This window comes from Polyodon spathula, chromosome 10, assembly GCF_017654505.1.
Source record: "Polyodon spathula isolate WHYD16114869_AA chromosome 10, ASM1765450v1, whole genome shotgun sequence".
NCBI lineage: Eukaryota > Metazoa > Chordata > Actinopteri > Acipenseriformes > Polyodontidae > Polyodon > Polyodon spathula.
The window spans coordinates 25,330,957-25,344,913 of record NC_054543.1 but is presented as its reverse complement, the minus strand read 5'-3'; the positions used below and the strand labels follow the sequence as shown (position 1 = coordinate 25,344,913).

Sequence of the window (13,957 nt, the reverse complement as noted above, 5' to 3'; positions counted from 1 at the left end):
CCAGCTTTTCGGTGCCTTCTAGAGAGGCAAGTGGTGCAGCCTGCTTCAGCATGCTAGGTCCTGAAGCCGGACAATCCCAGGAGGAGCGTACCTCCTCCATGAAGTCCAGGAAAGCTGGGAACTTTTGAGGGCGAGGAGCCATTGCCTGTGTCCAGAAAACGGACCGATGTGGTTCTGCTGTTGGCGTCCAGGGTACCTGCAGGAACACTGCCGCATGTCCCATCAGTGCCAAATCTGAGCTAGACAATGGGGGAGTGCTGGTTCCGAGGCTACCTTGAAGCCAGGTTCCTCAGTAGGGGGTTCGAGCTCCCTTTCTACCTGCATGTCAGAGGAGAAGGAGGCCCCCTCCCCAGAGACCGCTATAGAAAGCATATCCTCTTGCACCATCTGGGACACCTCTTCTCATCCACCCTGATCTCTCCTGGGGGAGGAGGGGGGTATGGCAATTGGGGCTGAACCAGGCTGGGACTGCGGCCAAGGCCAAAAGCTCCAGGACCTGGTCTGCTTCAAACTCTTCACCCTTCTTGTCTGTGGAGATGGGGAGTGACTACGGGGGGGCTTGCGTATCAGGGATGTCCAGCAGGGGGTCCCGATACAGTTCATGGAGGAGGGGATCTGGGGCTCCAAGAGCCGCCGACGGTCTAGACACTGAGGGCGCATAACTTGCCCTCGTTGCCCTTTCCAACCTATTCTCCCTCACCCGGGGCTGAAAATCCGCACAGATTCTGCAGGCCACCTCCCTCTCAAGGGCCAAGGTGGCATGTTGAACACCCAAGCACTGCTCACAGAGGGTATGCTTATCCTCCAGTGAGATATTTGACTTGCATGCTGTACAGAGGTGGAAGCCCGACTTGCCTGACATCAGTTCAGTGTTCTGCATCGGCTGTGCACCAAACACAGTTTTCACTGGCTGTAATGAGCACTCAAGCGCTGATTAAATAGTGTGGTGGTGTGCATTCAACCACTAGCACTGTAGCAGATGGCACTGAGCACCATGCGCATGGCGTGCTCTGTGTACCATGCGACACCGTATACCCATGCACTAGTGTAGCAGTTGGCACCTAGCATTGTGTGCACCGGTTACCGTGCACAGAGTACTGTGCATTACGTCCTCCGTGTACTGTGCAGCACCATGCGTTCATGCACTAGCGCTGTAGCAGTGAGCACCAAGCACCATGTAACATGCGTTGCTGGGTATATGCACTGACGCTGTAGCGATGGGCAACATGTGCTGTATGCAATGATCATCTTGCGCACCAACATACTGAAGTACCAAGGGCTCTGCATGTGCTGTGGTACCGAAGCACTGTGGGGCAGCTATGCAGCTGTGCCTACCCTAACCATGCTGTCACACACCTGGTCAGCTCCTAGCATACACCATGGAGACACAAGGGCCAAAGCCGCGGCTGGCGAGTTGGAAGCGGACAGTGAAAACCACGTAGAAATAGATAGGGGAGAACACACTGTTCGTTTACAAGGCCCGACTCACCAAGGTGGGCGGGCCTACGCTGCCGGGGGATGCGGGAAGGTCTAGCTCCGTTGAGGAACTGTACATTCTCAAGAAGGAAATAGACAACCACACGTGGGTGACTGCACAGGGCTGGGAATTTTTTGGACATAAAATTACATAGGCAATGGCTAAACTATGCTGCTACTGGGTAAGAATTTGATAGATTTGCAAGAAAAGGTTTGCAACAAAAGGGAACTGTTGAGTATAGCCTAAAGTTACATTCCCCTCATGTAACGAAAGTAAAATAGATTGCAAGATTGTCACACTGAAGTTTGATTAAATAACTTTTAGTGATCCTTGATATAAGATATGTCATGTACTTACATGAATAGCTTTTGAGATGGCTTGCTATATTTAAGTTAAGTACATATTAGCATGTTTAGAGTGATGGTTATATTATATGCAGGCTGTTAGATATGTAGGGTTGTGTAAACTAATTTCCTGTGACAGTTCTAAACTACTAGTGTGATGCATTATTATCTCTTGATATTTAGAACGCATCAGAAGGCTTATTTTGGTGTTTGATGTTTCTGTCTTTAACATTTCAATAAACTGTGACCATTTTTTAAACCTGTCTCGTGTACAATCAAACGAGCAAGATGGGCCGAATGGCCTCCTCTCGTTTGTAAACTTTCTAATGTTCTTATGTTCAGTTTTGGGTGTTTATCAGTAATTCCTTGCTCTCTTGAACGTCAATAAGATTCTGAATTGGAACTAATTGCAGTAATGTATATTGCACATTATAAACTAACCTATTATTCATACAGCCCCTTCAAGGGCTTTTTTCCTGTCATAAATCAACTAGCTGCTTCCCCTATTGACTGACATGCTTTCAACCAGTAATGTGTTCTGACCCAGAACAACAGATGACATGTAACAGATGACATGAAAAAAGGCATCGAAACTGGGAACTGCCTTTAACCTAAAGTAGCATCACCAGATATCGTGTTTTAAACAGAAAAGGTAACATGTATTTCTTTAAAAATTGCAAGACTAATCTAGCTAATGGAAGTAGGATGGTATGGAATATTCCATTTGTATGGCAGTGAAAAGTTTTTTTGGTTTTTAAGTTGCAGTTCCTCATGTACAACCTTTTGACTCTCAGGCAATGATTTACTTAAGATTTTTTTACTGGAACAATCATTAAATTATTCATTTTTTCAGGGAACTATTGGAATGCAGCCTCCTTTAACATGGAGACCTCTTACCTCCACTTCCCTACGGTCCACGCAGAACTCAGTGCCGACATCTCCTTCTACTTTAAAACTACAGCCGAGTCCGGAGTCTTTCTGGAAAACATGGGGATCAAAGACTTCATACGCATTGAATTAAGTTGTAAGTATAATACTTCAAAGAATTTACAGTGGCAACAACTGTTATTCAGAAACTTCTATACCTTTTAATACCTAAGGTTTTGGAATTTTATGTTGGGTTCAATTGCAAATATTTTATCAGTTCGCCTGACTCATTGCGTTACCACATTTTTCACATTGCTCTAGCTCTACCTCTCCCTGCCCACTGGGAGAAGTAGAGCTCAGTAATTGATCCTGCTCCAGAGTTAGGCATGGCAATCCAAATCAATAGTTAGTGGCTCACCTGATAAAGGCACAACTATATAGTGTGCAGGGTAAATTATACTGGCTGCTACACATTTTTATAAATGCTATATAAAAGGTCTATTTTATGAAGATTTGCATTATTTTTGTTACCTTTTTTGTCTATTTTAAGAAAACTCCAGTTGGTAGGTTGCAGTTTGTGTTTTCTAAGCCTCATCTTATTTTTGAATTTCAGCTCCGTCTGACGTCACCTTCTCCTTTGACGTGGGGAACGGGCCTATCGAGCTCACAGTTAAATCCCCCACCCCTCTGAATGACAAGCAGTGGCACTACGTCAAAGCAGAGCGCAACACCAAGGAGGCGTGGCTCCAGGTCGACCACTTACCAATCAGGTTCCTGGAGGCTCTGCCTGACAGACACTTCCGTCTGCAGCTCAACAGCCAGCTGTTTGTAGGTACGGACAAGTCAAGGGATTTGTAAACGCAGTTAAGAAGCAAGTTGTCTTCAACGATGCCAACATTTTCTAGCATAAGCAGGACTTGTAGTTTTCCCAAAGTATATCACCTGGCTAGTTTGGTCCTGTATCAGTGTAATGCCATGTTAGAAAGGTCCATACTGAGTCCACAGGAATAGCATAAAGACACTTGTGGATTACAGCCATCTGTTAAACCAGGCTTTTAACTTGAGCTTCTAAGCAGTTGGCCAAATGACAATATACAATTTCATTATTTGGCCAAAAATGTGTATCCCGTGTTTGCCTGTCGTACAAAATGACTAATATATCCACAGATATTTAATGTATTATGCGTATTTTTTTTTTTTTTTTTACTGTATATCTTGTATTATGCATTTCTCTGTATTTAAAGTATTATGGATTTTCTTGTTATTGCATCTTGTAAAGCACTTTGTGATGGTGGTATACTATGAAAGGCACTATGTAAAATAAAGATTGATTGATTGATTGATTGATATTGTGGCTTATCTAGCTGATGTAGAGTGCTGTATTGTTGGTACTAGCACAGAATAAGCCTTGGGGAACACAATAACGTAATGAAGATGTCACTAGTGGATCTGTTGATTGTCCAAAGCCCAGAGTTATACAGTATTAAATTCATGAAATGAAGCTTTTACAGCTTTCCATATATATATATATATATATATATATATATATATATATATATATATATATATATATATATATATAACATTTTTAGGCAGTTGTTCTTTAAATTCATCATTCCACAAAAACATGACCGTGAAACACTAAATAAGCCAGCAAATGAGATGGGAATTCAGATTTAGTTATCCTTTCTGCAGGAGGTACAGCATCAAGGCAGAAGGGGTTTCTGGGTTGTGTTCGTTCCTTGATGTTGAACGGCTTGACCCTTGACCTTGAGGAACGGGCGAAGATGACTCCAGGAGTCCAGCCAGGCTGCCCTGGTCACTGCAGCGGTTATGGCAGTTTCTGCCACAATGGAGGAAAGTGCATTGAAAAATACAACGGCTTCTACTGTGACTGCATTCACTCTGCCTATAGGGGACCCCTCTGTAAGAAAGGTATCTGTTTTATTCTTTTTATTCTTTTAATTCAGCATCTCCAGCCGGTATATAGTGGAGCCGGACAGTCGTCTGTATAATGGCTTTTATCTTGAGTTTAACTTATTCATCTTTTAGCAGTTAGACTGTAGGTAATACGAATAAGGGTGGCTAATCTATATGTGGCAGCATGTGAGTGCTCATGAACTGAAAGTGAGCAACATCTGGGTTGCCTGTCATCTGATATATTTTTTTCAGTGGTTGTTATTTATTAATACAGAACTCGTTCATTTAGGCCTAGACGTAGTCCAATGCAACCAGCTATGTTTTCAGTGTCTGGTATGACAATTCATGACATTTCTATTCATATATACTGTAGTTTATTGTGTGTGGTGACTTGGTCTCGTGAAGGAGTTATGTGTGCTGATGATGATAAGTACAGTATTAACTAGGGGTAACACCTGATAGTTGACTAGTCAAATAAAAAAGTGACATTCAACTTCAGGAATTGGTGACTAATCCCATGCCACGTGATCATAAAATAATTATGAAGCTAGCGGATTCAGATGGAGTGTGGTTGCAATCCATTAACATATAAATTACATTTTAGAACATTTATAAATAGTTTTTAAAAATCCCAAGCTGTTTTAAAATATAGGTCACAAACTACAAAGTCTTATGAAACATTCCATTCACAAATAGAGTAGCAGACATTATCAAATTATGATTTTTCCATATATTTTAAGTGGCGACTGGTCGACTTTAGATTAATTTCTACTGTGCTAATCTTTTGTAAGGGGTAATACAGGTATAAAGATAGCTAAGATATTGTTGCTAGCTAGCAGTCCTCTAAGTGTAGAAGCATGTTGGGAGACACTAGATGGTGGATCTGTTCATTGTTCTTGATCATCTACAATAAGATGATTCTTCAGTGAGAAACTGTCTTTAAATGAAGAGAGTGTGTGCCTATGACAGAAAATGAAACCTGAAAAATAGTGTGCAACCCCTCCCCCAAACTTTATCTAGCAGCCTGACCAACAGTCCCCACCTTTACTCATTGCACACTGGTCACTTTTTACATTTATTTACATTTATTACTAACAACATCCTTTTTATAGCTGTGTGGTGTTTTATCCATTCTGAAATGATGCATTAAGTATGTAATAAAAAATGTATAGAGCTATGTGTGAACTGAAAAGAACTTGGGGAAAAGAAATGATCAGAACAGACTGACTTGCACCTACTGCTGCCCCCTGTCATGTTTCAGGGCTGAAAATGTGGACCTTTAAAATTCATGTTTGAGAACCACTGCCCTACTCCATTATTAACAAGCTCAATACATTCCCATTGCATCTGTCTCTCTATCATCATTACAGTTTATGTCTGACAGTACTTAGGATGCAACATTGATAAACATCTTTCATGCTATCATCTTTTTCATGGAGATGGGCAGTGAAAATGGAGATGTGTCATTGCACTGTGCTGATCTGAAATGCAGTGTTGCTTGTGTCAATCTGTGTTCTCTTTATCTGGCAGTTTAATAAAAGGTCGCCATGTGATGGGAAAAATTGTTGTTCATGTAGTAGTCAAGAATATATTAGTCACAATTTAGCATCATCAAACAGTTTATAAGAAAATAAGAACATAAGCAAGTTTACAAATGAGATGAGACCATTCGGCCCATCTTGTTTGTTCGGTTGTTAGTAGTTATTGATCCCAGAATCTCATTAAGCAGCTTCTTTAAGGATCCCAGGGTGTCAGCTTCAACAACATAACTGGGGAATTGGTTTCAGACTCTCACAATTCTCTGTGTAAAAAAGTGCTTCATATTTTCTATTTTCTAGTTGAAAAAGTCCCTTGGGTCGACATTGTCAATACCTTTTAGAATTTCGATTCCTGACTCAGATTGCCGTAGCCTTGTTCAAGACTGAATAGGTTCAGTTTGTTTAGCCTGTCTGCATAGGACATGCCTTTTAAACCCAGAATAATTTCCATAAGTTTAAATACAATAGTAACTTTTTGTTCATTAGAACAAACCTGGATTCACATGAATTTCTTTATGACACTAATTCTCAACTAGGTCCTGCTTGAAGGTAAAAATATAATCTTGTATTATACTTCTTGTAAGTATATGAAAAAATAAGTTTGAAGAATTCATGCAGTCCTAACAAATAAGAAATACTGACAAATAATAGAAAGGCTTCTTCACACCAGAAGTGATGTGATTTTTCATTAGGCAACAAGATAATTTCGCAGTGACATGACCGTACACACCAGAAGAGACAGAGGCGATGCGACAGGATGGAAAACTGCCAGATCTATACTATTAAAAATTGCTATTGAGAAAACTATGATCAAGACTGGTACATATTCGTCAAGATATTGAGGAAACTATGACGATGTTATATAGTATACACAATATATACCCCAATAAATCATACATACCAGGCTTACCCAGTTCATTAAAAATGGACTGCCATATATTGTCTTTCAATTGCCATAATAGCCCAGCTCAGGAGGTCGTTGCACAGTGGGAGCTGCCACGGTTGACCTGACAACATGTCAGAGAGGAGAGAAAACCATGGGCACCTCGGCCATCTGGGTGCAATCAGCAGAACCTGTGCTCTCTCCACCCTGATCCTCTCTAGTGTCAAGGGTATTAATGGTAGCGGAGGGAACGCATACAAGAGCCCCTGTGGCCAGGGGTGAGCTACCTCATCTACTCCAAGGAGGCCCCCATCTCTCTCCATGGAAAACCATAGGAGGCAATGAGTGGACTCGGCTGTGGCAAAGAGGTTGACTCGTGCAGTACAAAACCTCTCCCTAATCTGTTTCACCACTTGAGGATGCAGTCTCCATTCCAAGCTGTCTGGAGCTCTTCTGGACAGGAGGTCTGCTGCCTTGTTGTCCACACCGGGGAGGTGAACCGCCCTGATGGAACGCAAGTTTCTGTAGGAGGAGTCTGTGCACTGCGTGTTGAAGGCCTAGCGAGCTTGGTGGTTTATGTAGGCTACCACTGTAGTATTGTCCGTCTGGACCAACACATTTTGTGCGCTAACTGCTGGCGAAAATGAGATAACGGCAGGTTTACTGCTTGCAGCTCTTGGGCATTTATGTGCGCTTGCTGCCAATGTCCCCTTCTTATTCCTCTTCCATAATTGACCGCTCCCCAGCCTATGCTGGAGGGGTCTGTAGTGACCACTTCCCTTCTGTGATGGGATCCAAGGGGAAATCTCAAGCGCAGATTGTCGGGACGGAGCCACCACTCCGGTGTCTTCCGGCATTGTCTGGACACTCACACCAGATGGTACCGATTTCAGACCGGGTGCACCTTGAGTGTATTTACCCAGGCTTGAAGCAGGTGCATTCTCAGCAGCCCTAGTGTAAGGATCCTCGAGGCGGCTGCATTTAGCCCCAACAACCTTCGATATATTCTGACCCTTAGCAGAGCATCCTCTCTGAATAGGGAGAGTGTGGCTTCAAACGACTGAATCCTGTCTTCAGACAGTGAGGCAAGCATGCTGACAGAGTTCAGTTTGATCCCCAGGAACACTGTGGACTGAGCCAGTATGGTTGCTCTTCTGTTGATGTACCAAGAGCCTTAGCTTCATCACATGATCTATGACCTGTTTTGTGTGCGCCTCTGCACGTGCTTTGGAATGCGCACAAACTAGCCAATCGTCCAGATAGTTCATGATCTGAATACCCTGCAGCCTGAGTGGAGCCAGTGCTGCATCCATGCACTTTGAAAATATGCGGGGTGCCAGCGAGAGGCCAAACGGCAGCACGCAGAATTCATACGCATTGCCTTGAAAGGCGAAGCGCAGATACTTTCTGTGTGCAGGACGGATCGGGACATAGAAGTAGGCATCTTGCAGGTCGATCGGTGTGAACCAGTCACCCATTGGACGGACTGGAGGATAAGCTGTGCTATCAATATGTTGAACTTCCTCTGTTCGAGGAACAAGTTGAGGACCCTGAGGTCCAGAATAGGTCTGAAACCGCCATCCCTCTTGGGCACCGGGAAGTACCTGGAGTAAAAGGATTTACCACTCGCACAGCGTTCTTCTGTTGAAGATTGGCGATCTCCTGTTGAAGGAGTATCGCCCTCGCTGGTTTGACGGTGGTGAGGAGCACACCCTTGAAGGGTGGCAGACCTAATCGGAATTGTAGAGCGTATTCATGTCTCATTGTCGATAGCACCCAGGAGTCCAGGGTGCAGCCTTGCCATGGGTCGTTGCCTTGGATCAGTCTGGTTGTGAGGTGGGATGGTGGCAGCTGGGGCCCCTCAGAGGTGGTCTCCCTTGGGCTTGGGAGGGGGCGGATCTTTCTTAGGCCCTGGCCTCAGTCTCCAGCCGGAGAATCTGTTATCGCTGGCTGGCGGTGGTCTCTTGCCGCCGGCTCTTCCTCTGCCTGCTTGTCTGTTCTGGGGTGGAGGGCAGCGTTCTGGTCCCGTTGCCCCTGCAGGCTGGGAAGGCCACCTTGGCCACTGCCAGAATCTGGAGGCAACCTCTAAGGCCTTGTGGGACCTCGCAAGGCTCACATCAATGGTGGCCCCAAATGTCTGCCCCAGTGTAATGGGGACATCCAGTAATACCACCTTCTCTGTCTCCACGACCTTGACTTGTGTCAGCCACAAATGCCATCGACCGGCCACCATCGTCGCCAGCAACCTCCCTGATGCCTGACCTAACTCGCCCATTAGGTCAGTCATCGCCTTTGCGACCGCCTGGAGCTCCCCTGTGTCTGCCTCCTTAGCTCTTTCCTTCAGACTCTCTGCTAACTGGGTCTGGTAGAACACCAGTATAGCCATGGCATTCGCTGCTCTGACTGACAGCGATGCCAATGCGTACGCCTTCTTACGCATTGCATCCATTGTCCTGCAAGGCTTGGACCGACAGGTTGGGTCCTTGTCCCCCTTGGTGAATATGGAACCTTGCACCAATACCGAGACTGTCCCCGATATTGGGAAATGTGCCTAGGCCCGCTTCTTGGGCTCCTGCAGTTGCAGCAGGGACTCTTCTGTTCTGGAGGCTGAGGGTGCTGGCCGGGGAATGTCTGTGGCTGCAGCTGCACGCTGCATGAGTGCCCGGAACTCTTCCCTCTGCTACACATGCAGCAGGAGCGGTAAAGAGCCCCCTGCTGTGGCTTACCCGATAGAAGTGGCTGGGTCAGACACGTCTGACCTCGACGCTGTTAAGGACAGCTCACCTGGGTTAGGCTGTCTAGGTGCTGGGGATGGGGAATGAGACTGTGGAAGTTGGGGCTGCCCGGTGGTAGGAGGCAGTATGTCCTGTGATTTGAGTAGGGTGTCTAGCATCATCTGCTGAGCCCTTATGCGACTCCGATAGCCTGCGCGGGGAAGGAGAGCGGTACCTGCACGGTAACTGCCTGTCCCCTGGTGAACGCCTCCTCGAGCGGTACCACCTCGGCGGTGATCATCTTGCTTCCCCTGAGAGGCGCCGGTGGTGGAGAAGGGGAGGGTGACCCAGGTGTGCGGGGGAGCTCCCTGGACACTGTGGCGGAGGACCTTGGACCACAGAGCTCATTCTTCCATGGCTCAGGGAAGGAGACTCCGTTGGGGATAGGGCTGCTCTCCTGCACTTAGTTCTTTTGGAGAACTTTCTGCATGGAGAGCAGTCCAACTCACCTGCCAGTGCTTTGGCTGCATGGTCTGGCCCCAAGCATCTGGCACAGAACAAATGCTGTTATTTTAAATCATTCTTATCCATTTGTTGTATTTAGTGCTGCTCTTAATGGACTTTACTCTTATAAGCACTGTAAAGGGGGTGTGGGAAAACAGAAGGCAGACACAAAGATCAATGATGAAACACCGGCACAGGCGTCCAGATTTATTAGCCTGCACTCAGTTGGCAGATGATTCTATGATAGTTCGGGGCACTCTACCAGCAATGGTATTGTGCCCTTTCTCCAGATAACACACATGCAGGTGCAACAACCAAAACGAATAAGGAGAAGGCGAAAGGAAAAAGGAAAACAAAAGACTTTAAGGAAAAACTACAAAATAAAGGGTGTGGGTTTATAACCGTGGCTTGTTGCTCCCTCTAGTGGTGGAAGCCCTGAGAATTAGGCACTGCTTTATAACCTCTCATGTGTACTGTGGGACAGGTCAGTCCTGCTACTCTAACTATCTTAGATAGTCGAACAGTAAATCACTGGTGCGTGGCTTGCTTGCACCATCGGTCTGTGGGTCTTATGCTGGAGCTGCCGCACTGTCTCTCCGACTCGCTGCTCCAGAGTTTTTAGTTTCCCCTATTTGGTTCAGGATTCCTCCTTGAAGTCATGCTCCACCATACTTCCCACATGAGCCAGAGAGGATACAAAACAGTGCCTTTTTAGTCAGTCATACATCCCGTATAGTCCCCCCCCCCATAACAAACGCATGCGCCCATGGCTAGTCCAGATCCCTGCCCTTTCACACACCCTCCCCCTCAGAATGGCACCACTGGTCCATTCAAAAATTCTACATCCCTATGCCTTCCCAAGAGAAAAAATCTGCATTTTGGTGCAGTTTTCCTGCTTGGTGGACAGCCATAAAGGCATAGGGCTGCAGCGCGAAGTACCACTGTGTGATCCTGGCATTGTTGTCCTTCATCCGGTGAAGCCATGCTAAGGGGGCATGATCTGGGATGAGGGTGAAGTGTATCCCCAAGAGGTAGTACCAGAGTGCCTCGACTGCCAATTTTACTGTGAAACACTCCTTCTTGATGGTACTATAGTTTTTCTCACAGGGAAGGAGCTTCCTGCTGATATAAAGGATGCTTCCCCTCACCTCCTGGGACAACACTGCCCTGAGACCTATCTCAGATGCATCCGTCTGCATGGTAAACCTCCGACTAATGTCTGGACTGCACACCATTGGCTTGCTACACAGTCTCCTTTTCAAGGAGAGAAAGGCCCTCTGACACGACTCCGTCCACTGGATCGTACTTGGGGCAGCCTTCCGGGTGAGGTCTGTCAAGGGAGCAACGAGAGTAGCAAAGCTTAGGATGAACTTACAATAATATCCCGCCAGTCCCAAGAAAGAGCGCACCTGGGTTTTTGTGGTAGGAATTGGCCAGTCAGCCAAGGCTTTCACCTTTGCCACAAGTGGTCTGATCTGGCCACCCCCCACCCGATACCCCAAATACTCTAACACACTCTTCCCAATTGCACACTTCTTTGGGTTAGCAGTGAGCTCGGCCTCCCACAAGGATTGCAGCACTGCCACTACCTTACATAGATGACGCGGCCAATCCTCACTTTGGATAACCATGTCATCTATGTAAGCAGCAGTGTACTGCTGATGGGGCCGCAAAATGCAATCCATCATCCGATGGAAAGTGGCCGGTGCTCCATGCAACCCAAAGGGCATGGTAGTAAATTGGTATAACCCGAAGGGAGTCGAAAACGCTGTTCTCTCCCGTGATTCTGGGGTTAGGGGTATCTGCCAGTACCCCTTTGTTAAATCGAGCCGTGCCTAGACTCTCCAGCAATTCATCTACCCGGGGCATGGGATAAGCATCAAACTTCAATTTTTCATTGACTCTTCTAAAATCAATGCAAATCCGTGTCGACCCATCTGACTTATCCATTAAAATCAATGGACTATTCCAGTCACTCTGGGACTCTTCTATTACCCCCAACTGGAGCATTTCCTCAATCTCTGCTTTTACTACCTGCTTTTTATGTTCAGGTATGCTGTATGGCCGCTGAAAAACTTATGTCCCCTGCTCAATTTCAATATGACTATCGAATCTGCCCCAGGAATGGAGAAACACGTCAGGAAAAGCAGCCACCAGATTGTGAACCTTACATATCTCTCTTGGTTTCAGGTTGTCTTCAACCTGAACTAACCCTATCCTCGCCAAAACAGAAAGATCAGTTCCCACATCCGTGACCTCATCTGTCGGTGTTGCTAAGAGCGTCTCTCGTTGCACCCAGAATTTCAGGAGGTCTACGTGATAAATGTGTTTTTCCCTCCTCCATCCCGGCTGGCAGATCTTGTAATCCACATTCCCAACCCACCGTGTAACCTCAAAGGGTCCTTGACACTTTGCCAGGAGTTTAGACTGAGAGCTAGGTAATAATAGAAGCACTTTATCCCCCGGCTGAAATGTGCGCAAGTTGGCCCCTCTATTGTAATTGGTCTCCTGTCTGTGTTGTGCCTGCTGCTGATTGTCACGAGCCCATTGACCTATAGACTCAAGGCGCCTGTGCAGATCCAATACATACCGGACCATGTTCGTCAAATTATCCTGCTGTTCCTCCTACATTTCTCTGACGAGATCGAGCACAACCCCAGGTCTCCGCCCATACAGCAGCTCAAACGGGAAGAACCCCATGGAAGCCTGTGGTACCTCTCTAATCGCAAAGAGCAGGGGAGAAATTAGCTTATCCCAGTTGTGTACATCACTTTCAATAAATCTCTGCATCATGCTTTTTAGAGTTTTATTAAAGCATTCCACCAGACCATCAAACTGAGGGTGATAAACTGATGTTCTGATGGTTTTAATCCCCAAAAGTTGGCATGATTCGCGGACAAGCCGTGACATAAAATTGGTTCCTTGGTCGGTCAACATCTCTCGGGGAATCCCCACCCAGGAGAAAACTTGAACAAGCTCGTCGGTGACAGATTTAGCCAAAGCAGAGTGAAGTGGTATGGCCTCTGGATAACGCATAGCATAATCCAAAATAACCAACAGGTGCATGTATCCCGACGCATTTTGCTCCAGCGGCCAGACTATATCAGCTAAAAAATCAGCTCCCATGGCTTCCAACCCAGGTCTGGTGGTCCCGAGTGGAGGTGGAAGGACCAGGCTCCTAGGCTGGCTCCTGCACCCCCCCCCTTCTTGGAAGTGGTTGTCGGGGGTGGGCTTGGGAACCGGACTGGCCAGCCCCCTCTTTTGGAGGTAACGGTACGGGAGCAGGAATCACGGGACCTTAAGGGATAAAATAAAAAGCCCGCAATTTGAGTACCCTCCGGAGAATGTTTGGTTAAACCCTGCGTCCCTGTCTAAATGTTGGGTCATAATGAGGAACCCAAGCCATCAACCTGATGGAGTGCCGTCTTTTCCAATGGGGAAGGCAGGACAGCCACAACAGCTACCCAAGCATTGAACTGCTGGCAGTACCCTCCAAGATTGACAGGTTGTGGCAACTGAGGAACCAAGCCTACCTGTATGTGCGTCATTACAGTACCAATTTGTAGTTTTATTCAAACTTTCGCAAGTCACAGGTTTGAGTTTTGCATGTATCTAGAAAAGACATTGTCCAATTGTGAAGAAACATTTATGGGGTATATGTAGTCTGTTTGTTGTCTGTCCGTCTGTCTGCATCTCACACTTTTTATATA

The 13,957-nt window shown here is 46.1% G+C and overlaps 1 protein-coding gene across 1 annotated transcript in view; it reads left to right on the top strand.

The window, feature by feature from the left end:
• Window positions 1–13,957, top strand: part of LOC121321430 (contactin-associated protein-like 5) — a 354,495-nt gene that overhangs the window by 310,950 nt on the left and 29,588 nt on the right. The window contains exons 16-18 of the mRNA XM_041260374.1: window positions 2,675–2,845; window positions 3,302–3,520; window positions 4,384–4,623. Coding sequence (XP_041116308.1) covers window positions 2,675–2,845; window positions 3,302–3,520; window positions 4,384–4,623 — 630 coding nt within the window. The remainder of the gene's footprint in view (window positions 1–2,674; window positions 2,846–3,301; window positions 3,521–4,383; window positions 4,624–13,957) is intronic.